Genomic DNA, 24,456 nt, shown 5'->3' on the forward strand with positions numbered 1-24,456 from the left:
ACCTTTCCTCAAGGATCCCAGGTCAGATGAATCAGACAGAACTCTGGTTCTGATACATTACAGTAAACTTGTAGGAACCCTAATCCTCAAGAATCCTTGTCCCAGGCCATTCACTACACTGTTAAATTGTAGAAAAGTATAAATCCTTTTTTTCCTCCAGCAACCTTGGCATACCAGAACGACTCTAACCTACTGAGCTACCAAACCAGGGCCAGGCAATGTAGTTTTTAGTTTGGAGACTATACTATAAACTTCTTTTGTATTCGCCTTGGAAAATTTTTGGGTTTATATTTATCAAATATACTCCCAGGTCTAAAATTCTTCTAAATATTTTAGAAAATAAAACTTTAAAATACTCTATGAAAGCTTCTATCCCAGAATGCTTTCACTAAATTTTCAAATAAAATGTATCCATTTTGACGATCCAAATCACTCCTAAAGCAGAGCTGAAAATTTATGCAGGATTGTTCAAAGAACAGGCAGTCCCTACAAAGACTCCTAGCAATGAGCTCTCCAATTCGGGCTGCAATAAGTAGCGATTGTATATCAGCCCGATGGTAAAAGTGTCAATGAGAATGAAAGAATCCAGTTCGCTCACCTGTCCAATTAAGGGAGTTAGTTGACCAGGGTTCTAAATTTACTACCGCTGAAGTCTAATCCGGGGTTTTTAGCATCATACGTAGGCAGCCAATTAGGCCGTCTGCATGCAGTGCATTCTGGGAGCTGTAGTTTCCTGCTCCTCCTACCCTCGACCACAAGCGGAGCAGCTGGAGGACGGTTGCTTGGTATTATTAGCAAGCGGGAAGTATGGCGGTGGCGCGCGTCGATGCGGCTTTGCCTCCTGGGGAAGGTAAGGCGCTCCTCACCCCTGAGTCCCCAGGCTTACTCCGTGGGACTGAATTAAGTATTGTAGTTATCTGGGGAAGGAAAAACGCCTGGATTTAGGGTTGCAGTCCTGGACCTGTTCTTTGGATGAGGTCTATGGGCGTCGCGGAGGCGCGCTGCCTTCTGGGAGTTGCAGTCCCGGGGCTCTACCTATCTCTGGGGCGTCGCGGCCAGGGCCGGCGCGGGGACTACAGGCTCCGGGGTCCTTCGCGCTGCCGGGCGCCCCGGCTCCCGCGCTCCTCACGCTGTCCTGGTGATGGGTTTCCGACTGCGGTGACTCTTGTAGGACGTTTACTTTGAGTACTGGGTGCCCGAGTGCGAACCGCAGGATCTCCCTCTTTCCCCTCGGTTCCCAGAACGTCCAGGACACCCTCTGGCAAACACAGCTCCCTGCACTTACGTTGAGCCCTTTCTTGGACGTGTTCGGTGGCTGTAATACCATCTGGGGGTCATCCCGAGCCCACTGTTCTCCACCCCTGCTTCTGCAGACGGGATGCTGGGGTCGGGTTTGGTCGCTGCCCCAGGGAGCGCGGGCCTGGGTGCTTCTGTGACCCGGAGCCCCTGGGCGTGAGCCGAGCTTTGTTTTAGTTACGGCTGTGGCTCTGTGGCTCTGCAGCCGCCGCCTGGGTCGGGGGCAGGGCCGAGGGTCGAGGCCTTTCTCCACTGCTTAGGTCGGGGGCTCGTTAAATGCTTGGGAGGAGAGGGCGAGCAGTGGTTCTAAGAGGTTTGTCGACTCTTGGAATTGTGTGCAAAGGCTGTGCGTTTTCCTGGGACACAGTGCACAGCTTTCACCAAATTCTCAAGAGAATCCCATGACCCACCCCTCCCCTGGCCCAGGCCCTGACCCCGAATGCTAGAAGCCATTAGACAATGGGAAGACCTTGAATCTCTCCAGGAGCATTCTCGAAAAATTAGTTCCCGCAGTAATCGTAATTTGGGTATAAACTTTGAAATTGACAGTTTTCTCTGGCTCCGTCTCCTTTGGGTATCAGCGTGTCTTAAATTCCACTCCCCGGCCCACCAAGGCAACTTAAAATAGTAGCAATGAACACTTATAGAGCACATTTTATATGAACTGGACTATGTTTGGGGTGCTTTTTAAAAAAAGTTTTATTTTATATCATCTAATTTTCTCTAAAGAACAACATGATAAGGCAGGTATTATCAAACCCATCCTACAGAGTAGAAAAGTGAGCCCGAAGAGATCAGTAGCTTGCCCAAGATACCACAAAGGTGAACTGCCGGAGCCAGGATTTGAATGTTGTACTATAGTACTTTATTGAGGCTGTGTGTTAGGGATAGGGCCAAGTGCTGTTCATATGGGTGCTCTTCATCCCCACGGCAATTTAATGAATTAGGTGCAGTATTTCTGTTTTGTAGATAGATTAACTGAAGTGTATACTTTGATTTGGGCCTAAAATCTTAAAAAAAAAATACTTTCACTACTTAAGGCACAAAATATGGAACTGATAGTTCATATTTAAATGTGAAGAATTCCAGAGTATTTCATCACAAAAACTTGAGTAGAATATCACAAACCATGGTGTAATTTGATATTTCTAAAGGCAAGTGAATAATTTCAACCTGTGGTCCTTTAGAACTTGATTGCTTTCTTGATACTGTCGTGCTCTATAGTGTTTTTGAAATCGGAATGTATAGGGTTTTTATGAGTATAATTACATCCATATGATCAGTTGTTTGATTTGTGTTTTCTAAAAATTTTCTTCTCTTTTCAAGCATCGGTGGTCAATTGGTCCGGACAGGGGCTACAGAAATTAAGTGCAAACTTACCCTGTGAAGCTGATATTCATACTTTGATTCTGGATAAAAATCAGATTATTAAATTGGAAAATCTTGAGAAATGCAGACGATTAATACAAGTAGGTGTTGTATCTGGGGAAATAGTTATATAGGACCAGTTTATTATTATATCTAATAAAACAATAAAATAATCTAACAAAGGTAACTGTGCAGGCCTGGAAAGTAGTAAATGTTGCCTTATAGCTTTACATGACAGTTTCTCCTGAAGGTGAACACATTTAGATTACACTAAAAAAAGAAGCATTTGTTTAAAAAAAAAAAGCTCTGGCTGGTTGGCTCAGCAGTAGAGTGTCAGCCCAGTGTATGGAAGTCCTAGGTTCGATTCCCAGTTAGGACACACAGGAGAAGCGCCCATCTGTTTCTCCACCCTTCCTCTCTATCTCTCTTCTCCTCCCACAGCCAAGGCTCCATTGGAGCAAAGTTGGCCCCGGCCCTGAGGATGACTCCAGGGCCTTCGCCTCAGGCGTTAGAATGGCTCTGGTTTCAACAGAGCAACGCCCCCTGGTGGGCATGCCGGGTGGATCCTGGTCAGGCACATGCGGGAGTCTGTCTGACTGCTTCCCCACTTCTAACTTCAGAAAAATACAAAAAAAAAAAAAAAGCCAACATTTTATTTTGGGAAAATATTGTGTTAAGATACCATTTTATTTCATGATGGGGGTAAAGAGTTCATTCATTCATTTGTTCAACAAATGTTTACTGTGCCCCTCTTATGTATCTAGCACTGTTCTAGATTTTGACTAAGTCAGTTTAAGGGCCCCATTCTGTAGAGTTTACATTCTCAAGTAGTTGCTGTGTTAACAGTGTTTTCTCTTTACTAACTGGAGATCTGATTGCTGAGGGTTATGAGTATTTTCCATTGCCTAAGAGTAATGACAGCAGCAGCAAACTAATGGTTACTCTATGGAACATGTAGAAAATATATGTGAAAAGTACAAATTGAGTTTATATATTTGGGCATGTTTGGCCAGATAAGCAAATCTTTTTAAGCACCTTCATGTGAAAGTGATCTATATATTATATTCCGAAAAATAATGAAATGTTTCCGTTTCACAGTTGTCAGTGGCTAATAATCGACTAGTGCGGATGATGGGCGTGGCCAAACTGACCCAACTCCGGGTGTTAAATTTGCCTCATAATAGCATTGGCTATGTGGAAGGACTGAAGGAACTGGTACATTTAGAGTGGCTGAATTTGGCAGGAAATAATCTCAAGGTAAACTGTTTCTCTCTTTTTTTTTAATAATTAGGTTTTCTTTTTTTTTTTAATTTACAAAAGTGTTCACTGTAAAAGAAATTTAAGCAGTACGCACTCACACTGTAAAGGGATCATTTCAGTTAACAAACTAAAAATAAATTTCATTTTGAAACACATAATGAAGTATATTCTTTTTAAATGTGAACGAAGTATCTGTAGTATACTTAGAAAAGTGGATCAAATAGAACGACATGTTAGGAGGGAGACTAGGTCATGCTGCGTTAAGTGTTAAGTAAATGTTTAGTGGTAGAGTGAAGAGTGTTCTGTTTTAAAAATCAGGAGATCTGGATTCTTGTCCTGCTTCCACCATTTTGGGTAAATTAATAACTATCTCTGTGTCTTATTTTTCAATACGCTAGATGAGGGAACTGGATTAAATGTTATTGTTAATATCTGGCTTTTATTGAACAGTTAATTTAGGCGAGGCACTATTCTAAGCATCTTAACTGTATTAACTCACTCAATCTCATGACAGCCTATACGTAGTGTCGTTATGTCCGTTATATAGATGAGGAAATCGAGGGGTCGAGAAGTTAAGTGACTTGCCTGAGGTCACACAGCTGGGAAGTTGCAGATTCAGGATTTGAATCCAGGCAGGTTGGCTCTACTCTTAACTTGTGAAGTCTGTGCCCTCCCAGCTGTCATGTGTCATGTTCTTTAGGTTCTAAATATGTGGGATGATACGATCCTCTCCTCGTAGAGCGACAGTGAACATGGATGCTTGCTACGTAACGTTTTACCAATTCTTTTTTAGTACTGCTTTTTCTCGCTAGGTGCTGCTCCTCTGCTTCCAACGGTAAGCAGAATAGGCAGGGGACTCAGCGAGGAGGAGTAGGGGAGAGTTTCTTTTATTGATTTTGTGTGCGTGAACTGACGTGATAATTTTCTTGCGATAGGCCATGGACCAGATCAATAGTTGCACAGCTCTACAGCACCTCGACTTATCAGACAACAACTTACCCCAGATAGGTGATCTCTCAAAATTGGTAGCACTGAAGGTAAGCCTGTGTTCTGACTATGTCATTTCTGAAATTTTATACTAAAATACTGAGAGAAAGTGATATGATTGGCTTAAAAGCAGCCTGCTGAATATGAAGAACAGAGTATGCTCATTATGATAAAAATTCTAATAGAGTAGCAGAAACTAAGTGTGAAACTTTTTGTTTTTGGTTTCTATAACTGATTTAATCAATACTAGTCATTGTACTTAGGTTCTTAGTTTACCATCCTTCAGACATGAAATTTCCCTTCATGCCCAGCCGCCATGCTAGCGGCTTTATAGTAAATACGTAACGTGTTGGTGAGGTTGAGCGTAGTAACTCCTGAACTTGAGCCTGCTTTTTTGACACTCGGAATTGCTGTGTTTTTAGTAATAGTATTACTAAGTTATCAAAATTAACTTCACTTTAACTTAAAAAAAATAAACCTATGCCTGACCAGGTGGTGGCGCCGTGGATAGAGTGTTAGACTGGGATGTGGAGGACCCAGGTTTGAGACCCCGAGGTCATCAGCTTGAGCACGGGCTCAAATGGTTTGAGCAAGGCTCACCAGCTTGGACCCAAGGTCCCTGGCTAGAGCAAGGGGTTACTAGGTCTGCTGTAGCCCCACAGTCAAGGCACATATGAGAAAGCAATCAATGAACAACTAAGGTGTCGCAACGAAAAACTAATGATTGATGCTTCTCATCTCTCTCCATTCCTGTCTGTCTGTCCCTATCTATCCTTCTCTGTCTCTTTAAAATAAAATAAAATAAAATAAACTTATAGCATATAGTACTTTTCATGGAAGGGAATGTATCATGCAGTCAAATAAGTAACAGCTGGACTCACAGTTTCAGAAGAGCTGTATGGGGGCCCCGGCCAGGTTGCTCAGTGGGTTAAAGCGTTGTCCCGACATACCGAAGGTACAGGGTTGAGCCTCAGTCAGGCACACAGAGAATCAACCGGTGAGCACATAAATAAGTGGAACAACAAACTGATGTTTCTCTTTCTAAAAAAATAAATAAAATAAGAAATAAATAAAAATAAAAAGATGTGTGTAGGCAATTTTCTCTGTTTTTGCTTCATTGGATAATATCAGCATCAGATGAACTCTCTTAAGTTTTAGAAGAACTGTGGTTGGGTCATCTTTCCTCACAGTTTTAGCAAAAAATACAATATTCTAAACAGTTGGATTTAGCCAGCTACTAAGAGAATTCAGATGAACTAAAGATGATTGAACCTTTTTTTTTTTTTCTGAAATGAAGGCATGATTCTCTTCTTAGAATCTGGGTGCTCCTCACTGTTGCTGACAGCTTCATCCGCCGGGCGCACATTCTACCCTCCAGCTTTTAGCTTCCAAGAGGATCTAATCGCAGATTATGGATCGTGGGTTCTCTCTCTTCTTCCCTCCTTCTCCTTTGGAAAATTTGCTATATACATGATATCAAGGAATGTTTTCTCCTCACCCTCTAGTTTGATGTTTTATAAGGAAATACACGAGTATGTTGGCAATTGCTACAGTTTAAATAAACTAGATCTGACAAAATGTTAGTTGCTATGCCAAACATGTTCTTGGGCAAATCATTCAACTTTCTTGGGCTGAATGTGGACGGAAAAAGAGAGAGTGGACCAGAATACGACCCTAGGACCCTTCTAGCATTAAGTCTGCTTTGTGTGCTGTAAGTCATATAATCAAATAGGTCCCTCTATTGTATGTACCATTTTAATTTGTCAAAATAGACCCATCTAATCTTTTTATTTGTAATTTGTCCTGTTTTTACTTTTAAGACGCTGCTTTTACATGGAAACATCATCACTTCTCTCAGAACGGCGCCAGCTTACCTACCCAGAAGTCTCGTTATCCTTTCTTTGGCGGAAAATGAAATTCGGGACTTAAATGAGGTAAAGTTTGAGGGTGTCCTGTGGGAACTGGGAAGTTCGGAAGTTGTGAGAAAGGGAGAGGTGCAGGAGGAAGTTGGGAGCTCACTTTGGGGCTCGGAGGGTCTTGGGAGACCCTGCCATCGCTATGAAACACTAGGTTGGCTCTAGCTGGTCATTACTTTTCTTTCCACTTTTATTAATGTCACTGTGTCATTAAGGCTTCATTTCCTGGGCAGAGCTGCAGTTACTGCGTTTGGAAGAGAGTGGTGGCAGAGAGACGGCTGCCTTACAGGGTTAACAGGCACTCAGTGCGCCTTGCTCCGGCTACTGTTATGTTTTCAAAATAGGGTTCTCTGTGGGGGGACAGTGTGATACTTTCTGAGGGGCTCTGTGCAGAGGGACAGATGGCCATATTGTAGGAATTTTGGAAATCAATGGATAATTTAAGAGTGTTACTTGTCGCTTTCAGAACAAGAGGGGGATTGTTACAGTCTCAAGTTGCCAAGGCTGTGTCATCAGCGGAAGCCTTGCGCTTGACACGGGATAGTCCGTTTTGCTTAACAAAGATGTCCTTTGTTCCAGATCTCTTTTTTGGCATCCTTAACTGAACTGGAGCAGTTGTCGATCATGAGCAATCCTTGTGTGATGGCAACGCCTTCCATTCCAGGGTTTGACTACCGGCCGTACATCGTCAGCTGGTGCTTAAACCTCAGAGTCCTGGATGGATACGTGATTTCTCAGAAGGAAAGGTGAATATGACCTCTTCAACGTCACACTGATTGTGGCAGGGACTGGAAAGGCAGTTTCTAGCTTTCTGCAGATTCATAAACTATTCCTTAAAATGTATATTTAGAAATGAAGCTCATTGGTACAATCATATAGCAGACTATGCAGCTTGCTAAGGATTTTCTGTCCTTTCTGCAAAGACTAAGAAATAAATATCGGTTCTAGAGGTTGGGTGGGGCTGGTGAGTTTATCTTAGTGCCCAGCATACAATTTGATGTCTAAAAGTTCTAATATTAACCAGTTGTTTGGGGCTTGGAGCCAAACAACTTTTTGTTTGTTTGTTTATTTATTTATTTATTTATTGTATTTTTCTGAAGTTGGAAACGGGGAGGCAGTCAGACTCCCGCATGCGTCCGACCGGGATCCACCCGGCACGCCCACCAGGGGGCGATGCTGTGCCCATCTGGGGCATTGCTCTGTTGCAACCAGAGCCACTCCAGCGCCTGAGGCAGAGGCCACAAAGCCATCCTCAGCGCCTGGGCCAACTTTGCTCCAATGGAGCCTTGGCTGTGAGAGGGGAAGAGAGAGACCGAGAGGAAGGAGAGGGGGAGTGGTGGAGAAGCAGATGGGTGCTTCTTCTGTGTGCCCTGGCCGGGAATCGAACCCGGGACCCCTGCATGCCAGGCCGACGCTCTACCACTGAGCCAACCGGCCAGGGCCGCTTGGAGCACTTTATACAAACCATGTCGTGGATCCTGCTTAGGGAGGGTTTCGATAACCTGCAAAAGCTTGTAACTCACCAGCTGTGTAAGGGCAGTATTAATAATACCTTGGGACCCAACCACCCTTTGCAGTAGTGGCTCTGGGAAAGTGCATGCAGAGTTCCAGGGTAGGGCTGGTAGCAGACACTGGAGTGGTGCTCCCCTTCTACCTGTGAAGCAGCAGGAATGAGGGCTCCCCCTTCTTTAGATCATTGATGGTCTCTGCACTTGGAGTTGGGCTCCCTGCCTGATGGGGTCTTCTGGACGCTGGCACATGATCAGTGGAATTAGAGTTTTAGGGGATGTCAGGAACTAGAATGTGGGCAAAGAAAGTGGAATTAGAGGGGATTGTGAGAATTTTTCTTTTCTCTTTTTTTAATTCAAAGAGAGGAGGGGAGGCAGAGACAGACTCCTGCATGGCCCCCAACTGGACTCCGCTTGGCAAGCCCATAGGGAGCAATGCTCTGCCCATCTGGGGAGTTACTCCATTGCTCAGCAACGACCTCTTCTTAGCACCTGAGGGGGAGGCCATGGAGCCATCCTCAGTGCCCAGAGCCACCTTGCTCCATTTGAGCCATGGCTGCAGGAGGGGAAAAGGGAGGGAGAGAGAGGAGAGAGGGGGAGGGGTGGAGAAGCAGATGGGTGCTTCTCCTGAGTGCCCTGACTGGAAATCAAACCCAGGACATGCACACACTGGGCTGATGCTCTACCACTGAGCCAACTGGCCAGGGCCAGATTGTGAGAATTGAGGTGAGTTGATTCTCATCACTGAACCTCATTGCACTTCCTCTGCTCAGTGCATACATACATACATTCATGGACTCAACACAACATTCTTCCTCCCCAGATTTGCCCTTCTGTCCTGGAGACCAGTGCTCATCCCTGGAGGGGTTTCCTGATGAGAGGAGGAGTGGTGGGTCACAGACAGGGCTGCCCTTTTCCTTCTTGCTGTTTCATCTCGTTACTGACTGGGGTTGGGGCAGTGAGGAATGGCAGCCAGGACTGCATAGTGCTGGTGCTGGTGCCGGGTGATGGGCAGAGGCCAAGTCCAGTTTGCCTACCAAAAAGTGTGGCTTTTCCTTTTTGCTGCAGTAAATGTTGCTGTGTACTCAAGAACCTTATTTTGTTTCAAACTGTATAGTTCTAAAGCTGGAATATGGGTTCACTTGGATTACCTTTTCCGGATCTTTTTTTTTTTTTTTTTTTTTTTTACAGAGAGAGAGAGAGAGAGAGTCAGAGAGAGGGATAGATAGAGACAGACAGGAACAGAGAGAGATGAGAAGCATCAATCATCAGTTTTTCATTGTGCCACCTTAGTTGTTCATTGATTGCTTTCTCATATGTGCTTTGACCATGGGCCTTCAGCAGACCGAGTAACCCCTTGCTCGAACCAGCGACCTTGGGTCCAAGCTTTTGCTCAAACCAGATGAGCCCGCGCTCAAGTTGGCGACCTCGGGGTCTTGAACCTGGGTCCTCCGCATCCCAGTCTGACACTATCCACTGCGCTACCACCTGGTCAGGCTTCTCCGGATCTTTTTTTAAGCAAAAGAAGTATGTTGTATTTTTCTGTGGGAGACTGCTAACTAGATGTATTATATTCTACTTGCACCAGGACTCCTTTGCATCAGTCTACAATACAGCTAGGTGGCCTGACAGCTTTGGACAGTGCAGTTTGTATGATTTGGATACCTTTCTGTGAAGGTCCAAGAAAATGGGTTTGGATTGGAATTGATTTTCAAACCAATCACATTGCGTAGTTAATGGTATAGAAACAGAGAAACAAAGTAAGCCAGAATGATCAAACCTCAACTCAAGTTGAGGGGCATATTTAACCCTTTGAGTAGTACGAACATTCATGTACATCACTGTGCCTACTGACCATCCGTAGTAAGATCGTACACGTGTAAGGCAACATTAAAAAAAGGCAAATGTATGTTCTTGTTTCCATAAATTGGTTATCAAACAAACATTTTAAGTTAATAAAACTGTAACTGAAACTAATTTCATTTTTTGGAAAAAAAAACCTCACTCCTTGGGGTCAGCAAGCATGAAAAAAACTCACTACTCAAAGGGTTAAGAATGGAAAAATTGCCCTGGCTGGTTGGCTCAGTGATAGAGTGTTGGCCAGGTGTGTGGATGGGTTCAATTCCCAGTCAAGGCACACAGGAAAAGCAACCATCCGTTTCTCCATCCTTCCCCTCTCCCTTCTCTCTCTCTTTCTCTCTTCCTCTCTTTATCTTCTACTCCCGCAGCCATGGCTCGATTGGTTTGAGTGCATCAGCTCCAGGTGCTGAGGATGGCTCTGTGGAGCCTCTGCCTCAGGCATAAAAAACAGCTTCTTTGCAAGCATGGCCCCGGATGGGCAGAGCATCAGCCCAGGTGGGGGTTGCTGTGTGGATCCTGGTTGGGGTGCATGTGGTGATCTGTCTTTCTCTCTCCCCTGTCTCACTTTGAAAAGAAGAAAGGGAAAAAAAGAATGGAAAAATAGAGGCAGTGGCATGTTAAAAAAAAAAATTCAAGCATATATGGAAAAGTAAACAACATAATGACCTCCCGTCATCCAACCTCAGCAGTTTTCACTTCGTGGACAATCTTACTCATTTGTACCTTTACCCACTTCCTCTTCTCCTGTATTATTTTTTAAGCAGTCTTAGTTTACATTTAATTTCATGTGTGAATATGTCAGTATATTATCTCTGCCAATTAAGGACAACTCAAGAAATAACCACAATACTGTTATCACACCTCCCCTGTGATGGATTGAGGTACTGCATTTTGACAGTGACTAGAAGGAATACATACTTAATTGCTTTTTAGAAAATAATTTTAAAATATTTGGAACCATTAATACAACTAAAAAACAAACGAGGTTTTTTTTAACTTGAGTGCATTTCACTTACGAAAAACATCCAATGATGCAATAGAGATAAATTAAGAAGGGAGACCATTGTTGCTTAGAAATTTATCTTGTCTACCTGGTGGCGTGTCTTTATGTCCCCGATTCCAGTTTGAAAGCTGAATGGCTCTACAGTCAAGGCAAGGGCCGAGCGTATCGGCCCGGCCAGCACGTCCAGCTCGTCCAGTATCTAGCGACAGTCTGTCCTCTCACTTCCACTCTGGGGCTCCAGATTGCTGAGGATGCCAAACTGGAGAAGATTCTGAGCAAGCAGAGGTAAGCCCGTTGATTTGTAGCAGCTGATGAATTCACGAGTGAAGATACCTCTGAGTCTTCCGTGGGTCAGTGGGACTGAGGCAAGTGCCAAGGCCCACGTTCCTGGGCGTTCGGGCCCCTTGTCACTGCGGCAGCTGGCAGGGCACTGAACCATGCAGTGCGGTGCAGTTTGCTCCACAGCAGCTGGCAGGGCACTGAACCATGCAGTGCAATGCAGTTTGTTCCGCAGCAGCTGGCAGGGCACTGAACCATGCAGTGCAATGCAGTTTGCTCCGCAGCAGCTGGCAGGGCACTGAACCGTGCAGTGCAGTGCAGTTTGCTCCACAGCAGCTGGCAGGGCACTGAACTGTGCAGTGCAGTGCAGTTTGCTCCACAGCAGCTGCATTGCTGGTTATTTCTGGGAGAGCCGAGCAGTATGGGAAACTGGAATTTTTAAAAAATGGCGCGGTCCTTTTAATGTTGGTATTTCGTATGGGTTTTTAAATACTAACGTTAAGAAGTATAGCTAGGCCCTGGCCGGTGGCTCAGTTCGTCAGAGCACCATCCTGGAACACAGAGGTTGTGGGTTTGATCCCCAGTCAGGGCACACACAGGAGCAGTCTGATGTTCCTGTCTCTCTTTCTCTCTGTCTCCATTACGCTGTAGCTAAAATCAATTAATAAAATTTTAAAAAGTATAGCCAGAAGCATTTAATAGTCACTTTTTTTTTAATCAGAAATTCAGCCTTAAATGTTTGTGCAAGTGTATGCATCTGAGGGTGTCTGTGTGATTTAAAAATAAGTTCCTTAACCTTTTTTATCCAGTGCTTTCAAATGAGGCTTTGTAATTTGGTGGCGATTAGAGGTATCTACTTTGAAGACTTGTAAACTTGTACCTTTCTGAGTGTTACCTAGGAAGCAGAAAAGCTTTTTAGTTTTTAATTTATTTTTATTGATTTTAGAGAGAAAGAGAGAAACATCGATTTGTTGTTCCACTTATTTATGCATTGAATGGTTGATTCTTGTATGTGCCCTGACAGAGGATCAAACTCGCAACCTTGGTGTATCAGCACAATACTTTATCCAACTGAACTACCCAGCCAGGGCCTAGAGAAACTATATGTTGGTGTGTGTTAAATCACATCAGATGTTGTTGACTTTTAGGTTTCACCAGAGGCAGTTGATGAACCAAAGCCAAAATGAAGAGTCGTCTTGTCTTCCGGCTATGGAAACAAGGACTCCAGAACATTCAAGCCCTGGTCAGGACGGCCAGACAGTCCCGGAGAGCGGTGAGAAATTAACTCCTCTGTTTCCTCCAAGCTGTTGGATCTCTTGGGCATCATAAAACAGATAAAGTGCACATTTTCATAATTTTCATTAGCTTTTTCACTTAAGTAGTCATTTGGATCTTATAGTGTAGATATGTGTGCATGCACACATGTATATTATGTATACATATCAAAACTTTTATCTGGTTTTTTAAAATTCAGGGCACTGCTACTTTTTGTATTGATCTGATACTTTGATTATTCTTATGATTATTGAAATAACTTATTTTTTTAAAAATACTTGGTTTGGCCTGACCAAGTGGTGGCTCAGTGGATAGATTGTTGGGCTGGGATGCAGAGGACCCAGGTTCAAAACCCAGCGGTTGCCGGCTTAAGTACGGGCGCATCTGGCTTGAGCGCAGGCTTACCAGTTTGAGCTGGGGTCACTAGCTTGAGCATGGGATCATACACATGACCCCATGGTCGCTGACTTGAGCCCAAAGGTCACTGGCTTGAAGCCCAAGGTCACTGGCTTGAAGCCCAAGGTCACAGGCTTGAGCACAAGGTTGCTAGCTTGAGTAAGGGTCACTTGCTCTGGTGTAGTCCCCTTCTCTCCTACCCCCCATCAAGGCACATATGAGAAAGCAATCAATGAACGACTAAGGAGCCGCAATAAAGAATTAATGCTTCTCATCTCTCTCCCTTCCTGTCTGTCTGTCCCTATCTGTCCCTCTCTCTGTCTCTCTCTCTGTCTCTGTCACAAAAAAACAACAACAACAACTTGGTTTGGCCCTGGCCGTTTGGCTCAGTGGTAGAGCATTGGCCCAGTGTGTGGATGTCCCAGGTTCAATCCCCAGTCAGAGCACATAGGAGAAGAGACCATCTGCTTCTTTACCTCTCCCTCTCCCCCCCCTCTTTCTCTTTCTCTCTCTCTCTTTCTTCTGCTCCTGTAGCCATGGCTTAAGTGGTTTGAGCGAAGTGGTCCCAGGCGTTGAGAGTGGCTCCATGGCCTCTGCCTCAGGCGTTAAAAATAACTCAGTTGTTGAGCAACAAAGCAGTGTGCCAGATGGGCACAGCATTGCCCCATAGAGGGCTTGCTGGGCAGATTCCGGTAGGGGTACATGCAGGAGTCTGTCTCTCTGCCTCCCCTCCTCTCACTGAATAAAAAACAAACATCTGGTTTGATGTTTTAGGCATTAGAGGAATCAGTGAAGTCATTTTATTGCATTTTACTCTATTTCAAGGATTAGCTTTTATTAGAAAGGTGTAACTGAAAATGGACTCACCAAAATAAATAAATAAATAAATAAATAAATATGCAAGGTGATGGATGTGTTAATTAACCAGATGGCAGGAATCCTTTCACAATGTGTACCTACATCAAATCACCAGAATATACACTTTCACTATCTTACAGTTTTGGCCTGGCCTGTGCTGGTGCAGTGGGTAGAGTGCCGCCCTGAAAGGCCAGGGTCTCTGGTTGGAAACTCTGGGCTTGCCTGGTCAAGGCACATGTGACAACAACCAGGAATAGCTAGAGTGGAGCAATTACTTCTCATCACCCCACCCTATAAAATCAATAAACAAAATCTTTAAAATATATATATATCTTAAAGTTTTGTGTGTCAGTTATACCTTGATAGAGCTTAAATTACCAAAGAAAATAAAGAACCTCTTTAGATATTTAGTGGCTTAAATGATACTCTGTTGATTCTTCTAGAACCCGTCATCCAAGTCAACTCTTGGGTTGGGATAAGCAGTAATGACGACCAGTTGTATGCTGTTAGGAGTAACTTCCCAGCCTCTGTACACACTGCAAGGTATTCCCGGAGTGACCTGCTCCTGGAAGACATACAGACAGATGAGGACAAGTTGAACTGTAGTCTGCTCTCCTCGGAGTCGACGTTCATGCCGGTGGCGTCCGGACTCTCTCCAGTATCCCCTACAGGTGAGCTGAGGCTCCAAGGCCTTCCCTTGGGCCTGGCCGACGATGGTGCTGCAGGCGGATCTGTGAAAGAGCAGGAGGACCAGGACTTGGATAAGGAAGAGGAGAAAGCTTTTGTGGCTGCAAATGAGAATTCTGTTCAAATGATGAAAAGTGCAGTCGGTGCAGAGGTAAATGAGAAAGATAGACTGCGACCTCGTCCTGAGCCGGCAGTAACCAGTGCTGTCTTGAAAGGTGACACCCACAGTCCCACGCCGCTTCCTGAGTCAGCTGGACTCAGTGTCTTCCATACACAGCCAGATGGTGAAAAAGCCGTGTCTGAAACTGCTTCAGAGGAACTTCCCTGCAGGGTTTTAACCCAGAGCTCTGTTGCTTTGGGGCAAGATAAAGGTGCCCTTCAGAAATTGAATGAAGCAGCCACGACACTTCAGGCCTGTTGGCGGGGCTTTTATGCCAGGAACTACAACCCTCAAGCTAAAGACGTGCGTTGTGAAATCCGGCTGCGCAGAATGCAGGAACACATTGTCTGCCTCACCGATGAAATAAGGAGGTGGGTCAAACGTCCCACGTGGGGGCTGCATTGTTGGTTTGGGGGCGGCAGATTCTCCGAGGTGATTCGAAACGCTGAATCATACCTTTGCGGTCACACTCTATACCATGTTGCCACTCTTGGTTTACTTGTCTGCTGCAGAGCACGGGAGGTGTCCTGAGGGCAGACTGTCACTTCATCTCCGTGTCTAGCACAGCAGTGGGCACATATACGTGGTACAGTAGTAAATATTGGCTTAGTATGTGCCTTATAGGCATCTATAAACCTAAACGCAAAAAGGTACAGAAAATGTAGAAAAACTGAATAAATATAAAAAGTAGAAGATGAGAAACTACATAGAACCAACTAGGTGACCTGAGAATTTAAGGGGCTGAAATTCTGGGGGAATGGTAGAGTATGCCTTCATTCAGTGGCTCCCATGTATCCCTGACAGCCCACCCAATCAGGGTTTTACATCTATTCTGAGTATCGGTGTTGCAGCTGTCAGTGTCTATTGCTGTTATCAGGTGGAAGAGGAGGAGCAGCGTGGGGAGAACTGGAGAGTGTGTCCCCGCTCCCGCGGGGGGTGTTTCGGGAGAGAAGAGGTGCTACAGGGCAGAGCGAGAATGCACGTTAGAGAGAGAAGCTGGGGGTATCATTTGCTGAAAGGACCCAGAGCTATGCTATTCTGGTCATGATTATGTTTTGTTATAATGACAGCTTACACCTGTAAGTCAGTGTAGAAGAAAAGCAGGTGGGGTTGAGTTCAGGAGAGACCAGGCACAAGCTTCTCATTGCCCTTTCCCTGGGCAGTTGTACAGAGGCTTGGTTCTCCCAGCAGCTATGTGTGACAGCACCTGGGAAGTACGGCCAACCAGGGAAGGTCCCTCAAGCCTTCCACCTGAGGTCAGACTGCTCCAGGGCCAGAGGCGAACAGAACGCTTGTTCCCCAGAGAGCACAGCGTTAGCGTAAACTCTCCAGTTGAGCCCAAGGCCCCAGGTGTGTAGATCCTCCTGACTGGCGGGACATTGCTGGGTCTTACATACAGGAGCCAGTCAAGTCAGTTTTCCCTTTAGAATACAAAGGGTTCCAACACCCCAGTCCTGCTGAGGTAACCCTTTCTGCCCAGTGCGGCTCCTACGAGCAGGGGCATTAATGGATGAAGGCAGTTTGGAGTGGGTTGGATTGTGAATGAGAGGCGACAAGTGTGATCAGCTCTTTGGGGTGCGTTGTGAGGAAGAGAAGGGCTAGGGGAGAATCTGGAGTTAAAATTCTTTTTTAAAGATGAGGATAAATAGCGTGTTTATGTGTTGATGGAAATGATTCGGTGAAGAGGGACAGTGGTGCGGAGGAAAGGAAGAAGGCAGGACTGAGCTCTTGAGAAGGTAAGAGGAAGGGATCCAGTGCACAGTAGAGGTGGTGGCCTGAGGCAGGAGCAGGCCGGGTGATAGGGTTGACGGTGGGGTGTGGGGACATCCTGTGTGATGGCTGCTGCTTTTTCTTCAGTAATGTATAAATGTGGTCAACATCTGAAAATGAAGAGAGGGAGAGATGTGAGGTGGTTACTGTAAAAGTGAATTTATAGGCCCTGGCCAGTTAGCTCAGTGGTAGAGTATAGGCCCAGCTTACATATGTCCTGGGTTCAATTCCCAGTCAGGGCAGACAAGAGAAGCGACCATCTGCTCCTGCTCCTCTCTTCTCTCTCTTTCACTCTCTCTGTCTTTCTCCCCTTCCCGTAGTCATGGCTCAATTGCTTTGAGTGCATCAGCTGGGCGTTGAGGAGGGCTCCGTGAAACCTCCCCCTCAGGCTCTAAAAATAGCTCGGTTGCAAGCATGGTCCCAGATAGGCAGAGCATCTGCCCCAGACATGGGTCACTCTGTGTATCCTGGTTGGGGCACATGCAGGAGTCTGTCTCCCTGTCTTCTCACTTGGAAAAGAAGGGAAAAACAAGTGAACTTTTAAGGGGAATGGAAGAGGGTTGCTAGGCAGTGTGAGGAAATAGTATGATTTTCATCAGCAGTTCTCAGCTGTTCTATTCTGATGCGGGGGTGGTTAATTTCATTCAGCCAGGAGTGGTTTTTCCCCAGATATGTATCGTTAGGGGAGAGAGAGAAGGGCAAGGGAATCAAAGATGTTTGGAGGAGATGATTATAATGATAGATCTTGGAATTTAAGTGAGGTAAGAGGAAAGAGGAGAAAGGGATCATTAGTTCAGAGGTCTAGATGAAGATCAGGCGTCTTAGATTGTTGCATCGAGATGAGCTGGGAAGACAGGAGGTAGTAGTTTGTGTGGGTGCTTGAAATCATTTTTGAAAATGGTGTAGTCAAAATAAATGTCTGGGTCTAGAATGAGAATGAAATGAGTGACGTGGGATGGATTATTCTTTGAGAATCCATGGCAGTGTTGAGGTCTCCAGAAAGGATGACAGGAATGGGGCAGTGAGAGTCAGTGCTGAGACTTCAGTGAATGGGGGTGGGTAACGGGAAGTCAGCACTTGAAGAGAGTTTGGGGAGCTTTAGTTCTTCAAGTAGGAAGGTAAAAAATAGTTCGTACCCAGCAGTGAGAAGCAATCTGTTGACCCTAATGGGTGAGTGGAAAAGATGTCTTCCACTTGATAGGGCGACAAAGCCCTTAGAAGTAGGTCTGATTTGATCAAGGATAAGTGCATTTAAGAGGTTGTCTCGATAAGGGTTTGCTGATTACAATTTAGGAGTCTCAGATGACACAGGGGAAGGGCTTGGGGGCTAAAGAATGTGGGGAATCGGGTCAGAGCCTCAGAACAAGATGGTGACAGTCTGGGAGATAATGGCCAACTACCAGAAGAGCCCGAGGTTTGCGATAGGTGTGAGTGTGGAGGGGCAGCAGTGAACCCGGAGTAAGACTTGAGTGAATGAGGGAAGTGATGGGACGAAGTGGGCGGTTGTCTTTTGATGACGGCAAGGAGTTATCTGCACCTGGGGCAAACAAGGAGTGAAGTTTGATGGGATGAGTCCTGCTCGTCTCCTAGAAGGTGTTTCTAGCTGTGAACCGAAACTGTAACTGCTTCCCCTGTGGTGTGTTTGGGAAACTGAGGCCATCTCATTTGGTTTCTTTGTTGAGTCTCTGTAAAAACTTGTTTCAGCTTAGATATTTCAAAAGTGGGAAGAACTTTTATTTGTTTTTTAATCTCTATAATGCATGTGTTTATTGATTGTTACAAGAAGTGCAAGTCAAAGTACACTTCCTTGTATCAGTAATGGACTTTGAATTATTATAGATTAAGAAAAGAAAGAGATGAAGAATGTATTAAAAATGTTGTACAAGAAGAAGCTGTCAGATTTCTCTGGAACCAGGTAAACCCTTCCTGCTGATTTACATCATGTGTAAACAAAGAAAATTTTTAGATTTATTGAGATAATCATAGACTAGTTCTCAAGGTTAAGGATGTAATTTGTATTCTTTGCCACTAACTTGGTACTAGCACAGTGAAGTTGGTTACATTGTATTTCATCTGAAAAAGATATTTTCATAATTTTAACCAGAAAGATAAGAAAGTATAATGATGAAAGAAAGTGACTAAATTAAGAGATGTTTTAACTTAGCAATACATAGATACAAAAAAACCCAATTTGAAGTTTTATGTAATTATCTGTCTTGTTTTATCTTTTGGGAATATTTGAATGAAAGGTGACTAACATCATGAATGATGGTTACAATATGAATGTCCTCAAAAGTACGTATGAGTTTTTGGGAGAGCTGGAATTTTAGAATAGCATACTTCAGGGACAGTTCAGACAATTGATTTTATTATAATTGTATTACATCAAATATCCCTTAGGTGATAATTCCCTGGAAATATTTTTATAAAAGAATTTTTTGTAATAGGATTTTAACTACAAATTTCAAAAACCTTTTTAAGGTTTTATAGCTACTAATAGCTAGGGTGAGCTTAAATAAATTATAAAAATAATGTGGAATGCTGTGGAGTAGTTAAAAGGAAGAAGATAGTATGGACTGACATGGAAAAACTTCCAAAACAACACAGTTCGGTGCAAACAGCAAATTGCAGAACTTGGTGTTCCGCTAGAACTCCCTTTGTATTCGAAAATATATAGTAAAAGTCTGGAAGGATACATCAAACTGCTATCAGTGGAGGGCAGTCACAGGGAAACTAAAAAATTCCATATACTGCTGTTCTGTTGCAGATGTAGTAAAATTTTGAGATCTTCATTGTACTTTAAAAATGTTAAGGCCTTGCCGGGTGGATCCCGGTCGGGCGCATGCGGGAGTCTGTCTGACTGTCTCTCCCTGTTTCCAGCTTCAGAAAAATGAAAAAAAAAAAAAAGAAAAAAAAATGTTAAGGCCTTATTACCAAGAATGCAGGGTATTTTTTAGGTATTTTAGAGTTGTATATACTATACTGTTAGATAATATTTAAACTCTTACCCCAAATGGGTATCTAAAATGAGACTGTACTTATATTGGAGAATCTACTTTTATTAGTGGGTTCTAATCTTCTGTCTTAGTATACGGACCTCAGTGTATGTGGAGGACATTATTGACCCCTTAGCCAGGTACACAGATGTACAGTTGTACTTCTAATTGTTTTTCCAGGAGAAGCAAGAGAACTGCTTTGGCCGTTCTGAATTGCATGGCCAAGGACATGTACCGTTTGTGCCCACCTCGTGGAGGCTGGAGGTGCTATGGAAAGCATGGGGAAGTCAGGCCATTTCTAACTCCACTTTCGCCCTCTGCCATTTGCCAAGTTCATGTGTGTTGGGAAACAAGCTCAAAGGGCAAATGTAAAACAGGCATGGTTTTTATTTTATAATAAAACTCTGTCCTTTGGTTTATAGGTAAGGTCTCTGCAAGCCTGGCAGCAGACTGTGGACCAGCGTCTAAGTTCCAGGCAGACTGATGTCCCTACTATACCAGGTTCTCTGGCGCCATCTGCACCCGCGTTATCCACCCAGAGCCAGGAGTACTCTGCTGACCAAAATTCTGATTGTTTCCTTGCTCCTGACGAAGCTCCTCTGGAGAAGTCCTTGCCAGAGTTTCCAGATTCTGGTTTTCATTCCTCCCTCACAGAGCAAATTCACTGTTTGCAGGAGTCTTTGGATTTTGACAAAAGTTCCACAGAAAGCAGTGAAGGTTCCATAATGGGGAATTCCACTGACACAGTCAAGTATTGCAAAGACTCGGACGGAGCAGATGCCAGCGAGGAACATGGTGAGCGCAGTAAGGAGAGCTCAAACAACGAGGAAGATGACGCTCTGCTTGAACAGTACATAACTTCAATCCAACAGCTGGAGGATTCGGAGGAGAGGACAAGTCCTGCTGAAGGGGCAGGCGATGGTAGTGCGCTTCCCACAGCTCCTTCTCCTGAGCAGGTAGACGCCTTGTCTGAGCAGGTAGACGCCTTGTCTGAGCAGGTAGACGCCTTGTCTGGCAGTGCTCCTGCGCCTGGAGACGAGCCTCGTGGCCCGTCTCCTGCTTTGCAAGAGGAGAGCAGCCAGCCACCCGAGAATTGTAACTTAAATGCGGAAGTTCAAGGGCAGCAGTCAGAATGCGATCCTACTTTTCAGGTATTGCCTGTTGGTATCACTGTGTAGCATGTCTGGTTGCTTCAGAATCAGAAATCCATTTAATTTAAGAATACTTTCAGTTACTTTTTCTTTTTTTTTCCCAAAGGAAATGGGAGTATTCCCCCCAATTTTGTTACCATGTATATAGACTTTGTATTCTTGTGGCATATTTTCCATATTCTAGATACTGAGGTTAATCTTTATTTTGATCGGGTTAGCCTTTCTATTTAACTGTAATGTATCAAACAATGTTTATCTTGGAAGCTGTAGGCACTTTATTTCGTAACTGAATTGACTCAACAGTGATCTTGTTGTTTTATGTATTCATTTCCTTTCAAAAATAAACTAGGATATCATAAAGAAGGTAGGAAACTTTTCCTTAAAGATATGAGATTTTTGACTCCTCTATGTCAGGAAGTTAATTGTGTAGCGAAGAATGCAATTTGTTAACGTGACTATAATAACATATGAGGGTTGTGAACTATTGAAATTTGCCAGCCTCCTTGGAGGAAGAGCTTGTGTTTTTAAGCTGTCTTTCCCCTTCCTTATGAGTCAAGGAAAGCCTTCTTCTAAGCAAATAGGAAGAGAATGTAAGATTGTAGGATTTTTCAGTGGGAATGATTAAATTGTCTCATGGAAAACTTGAGTGATGTCATGTATCATTTTTAACATATGAAGCCAAGTGTTCCATCCATAATTAAAAGCTAGCTTATTTAAAGAGTCAGCATGAGAGTATTTCTCCCAGATATGAAGAAAGCCAACACTAGGGTATATTCATTCGCAATAATGTCATGGCAAACATTATCTATTCATTTAGTTCTTTTTTGCCTCAGAGATAAGCATTTGTGTGCCAATATATTGCCAGAAATTGATGTATGTTCATTTGTGTTCCTGCTTTGTATTTGCAGTGTATTTCAGCAAAAGTTCCCTGGTCATTTACTTGACCTCAGCCTCATAATGAAGAATATTTTTAAAAAATACTAGTGTTAGAGTACAGTGACTTTTTTAAGAACTATTTTCTGTACAAATTTCTGAAAAAAGTACCACATTTGGAAGACAATGGTGATTAAGAAAAAAATAAACCCTACTTATCTTTACTTGTTAAAAAGAATACATATCTGTAGATCTAGGAAGAAATAATAATTGTGTTTGAATGTTACGGGTAGATACATTTGCAAATCAAAGATAATTTTTGGAAGCTTAATATTTTAATCTTTGTGAATGTTTGAATATTATTGAACAATACATATCTGATTTTCCCCAATCTGTGGACATACCGCTATTTAAAACTTTGGCAATACTTATGTACTCTCTAAATTTAGGTGCTAAATAACCATTCTGTTACAGTCAATCAGTCCCCTTCGTTGAAGTTATATAAAACAAAAACTTCTGGGCCTGGTCTGTGGTGGCGCCTGGAATGCTGAGGGCGCCGGTTCAAAACCCTGGGCTTGCCTGGTCAAGGCACATATGGGAGTTGATGCTTCCTGCTCCTTCCCCCTTCTCTCTCTCTCTCTCTCTCTCAAAATGAATACATTAAAAAAACAAACCACTTCTGAATCGTCAAGAATAAGGTCAGGGATCACATGTTATACTTTACTGATAGAAACATTTCTCCAGTATGGGTAAAATGTATATAAATATGGTTTATAAATATGTAGCACTCAGATTAAAAAGACTTAAATTTCATTCTCAGAAATCCAAAAGCCTCTTGAAAAGGAAATATTTTCTGTTTCTTATAAACTGAATTGCAGTCTTATTTTCAAAGGTATTTTTCGTAATGAAGCTTGTGTAACGTTGAAAGCATGTTAAATAAAAATAGAATTTTTTGCTTTTTGAATAATGCTAATTATTTTTATGAATGATTTTGAACTTCTTAAATATACCCTATTTTTCTATTTTACAGTTAAGTGCCTCATTTGCTGCCCATTGTTAGACAAAGAAAAATCAGCTTGCACTTGACTGATATCAAAAGTGCTTCTCACTAAGACATAAATTTCTCATTACATTAAGGCTTTTTTGAAGTGTCCTGGTTCAGTATTAGCTAAGAAGGTTTCTGCTGACATCTTCTCCCTCTTTTCTTTTAAAAAAAAATTGCAAACCACAATTAAATTGATTTGAACACAAGCATTTGTTAGTAAGATTTTTTTTTTTACCTTTGCCTTGTTTTTCTAGTGCATAAATAGCATCTAGCGTGCTTTTATTTTTAAATTGACAGAATATGATAATGATTAACATTCCGCTCTTCATCCTATTTAACTTGACTGGTATTTTGAAGTAGAAGAATATTAAGTAGCCCCTTACCTTAACTTCACAGATTATCTTGAATGTACATAGAATGAAAATAATGTAAATTAGAATGCAGGAAAACTGTCGCATAGACTTAATATATTTTAAGAGCTTTACGTTGTAATTTAAAATAATTTATGTAACTAAGGTACTTGGTTTTTGACTCTATGGGCTATTCATTGGTCCACTAAAAAGGGAATTGGGTAAAGTAAGGTTTGGGAGGTTGAGCTTTAACATGGTGTTTATGTTTTTTTCATACAGGGGAAATTTAGTTCAGTTGTGCTATTTTAGTTCGTATTAGTTCTCTTTATTTATGGAAAATTTAATATATTAAGTAGGTACTTCTGCAGAAGCACAGAATCCTACCATGTGAGAACTGGAAGGAACCTTAGAGATGATTTGTTCTGATATCTTTGTTTTAAATATAAAACTAAGGCACAGAGAGGTTAAATAACTTTTCTGATGGTATAGCTAGTTAGTAGTAAATAAACTAAAAACTTTAATGGTGTTCCAAAAATTTATTATATACTTTTTATTAATCTTTTCTTTTAGCGAGTCAGTAAGAAAATCTCCCATATATTTCATTTTCTTTGAAAGAGAGCAAAAATTTTGAGAACTAGAACACTACATCTCAAGGCACAGTTGCTTGTAAAATACAATTAACTCATTAGAATCCTGAGTGAATTTTCTCTAAGAAATGTGATTTGATTAAAATGTTTTTTAAAGAGCAATAATAAAAGCAAAATATTTAAAAAGAGTAACTGTATCTTGGAGTCCATTTATTTGATGACAAGTATAACAGGTTATTGTGGTGTATAAATTTTCTATTGAAATGCTGAGTTGGTTATATTTTATCTGCAGTTTTACAGAACAAGTGTTAAAGTTTTAACTCTTCTGGCATTCAGAAAGCTCCAATTATGACAGGTGAATCGGACATACTGTTCACAAAAATTAGGGGTATTTCAAAGTGAATATGAAGCTATAAAATAGCCCCTAATTTTTGTGAGCAGTATAGTTTGGTTTTATCAGTTTAATTATAAAAGGTTCAGCATGTGCATACTTTCAGAAAACCTCACCAGTGTGTTTGTATATATGCAGATAATTATGTTCTTGAATGATGTGGATACCATTCTTGAGTGTATTTTTCTTTTGTTTCGGATTATTTTAAATATACAGACACCATAATAATGTTTTGTGTTTTTTTTTTTTTGGTTATCTACTTAAGACAGGTATAGTTCCACTTTTTATAAATTCAAACACAATATGAGCTTAAGAAATTATACTGTCTTCCTTGGTAACTTTTTGGTGCAAATTCTTAGAGTTGGATTTATAACAATAATATAAAATCTTTTTTTCTGGAGAATTGAGACCTAATAAAAAACAAAAAAATAAAAGGAGTC

At 42.5% G+C, this 24,456-nt stretch overlaps 1 protein-coding gene across 2 annotated transcripts; it reads left to right on the forward strand.

Moving 5' to 3' along the window:
• The first annotated feature begins 732 nt into the window (after nucleotides 1-732).
• CEP97 (centrosomal protein 97) lies at nucleotides 733-21,416 on the forward strand. Of its 2 annotated transcripts, XM_066347228.1 has the most exons (12): nucleotides 733-850; nucleotides 2,623-2,765; nucleotides 3,763-3,921; nucleotides 4,860-4,961; nucleotides 6,732-6,845; nucleotides 7,407-7,573; nucleotides 11,319-11,483; nucleotides 12,626-12,750; nucleotides 14,450-15,224; nucleotides 18,463-18,538; nucleotides 20,042-20,575; nucleotides 20,618-21,416. In XM_066347228.1, the coding sequence occupies exons 1-12, from the start codon at nucleotides 808-810 to the stop codon at nucleotides 20,795-20,797; spliced, it is 2,583 nt and encodes an 860-aa protein (XP_066203325.1). In that variant the 5' UTR covers nucleotides 733-807; the 3' UTR covers nucleotides 20,798-21,416. The 2 variants fall into 2 exon arrangements, with proteins under 2 accessions (XP_066203325.1, XP_066203324.1); XM_066347227.1 differs by having other exon boundaries at nucleotides 20,042-21,416.
• The last annotated feature ends 3,040 nt before the right edge of the window (nucleotides 21,417-24,456 follow it).

The sequence above is a fragment of the Saccopteryx leptura genome, chromosome 8, assembly GCF_036850995.1.
Source record: "Saccopteryx leptura isolate mSacLep1 chromosome 8, mSacLep1_pri_phased_curated, whole genome shotgun sequence".
Lineage (NCBI taxonomy): Eukaryota > Metazoa > Chordata > Mammalia > Chiroptera > Emballonuridae > Saccopteryx > Saccopteryx leptura.

Bases quoted from the DNA above. Each gene is read 5' to 3' on its own strand.
- CEP97 (XM_066347227.1), top strand. From the start codon at position 808: ATGGCGGTGGCGCGCGTCGATGCGGCTTTGCCTCCTGGGGAAG. The intron at 3,922-4,859 runs GTAAACTGTTTC...TTCTTGCGATAG, and splicing joins TGGCAGGAAATAATCTCAAG to GCCATGGACCAGATCAATAG. The intron at 15,225-18,462 runs GTGGGTCAAACG...GAATTATTATAG, and splicing joins CTCACCGATGAAATAAGGAG to ATTAAGAAAAGAAAGAGATG.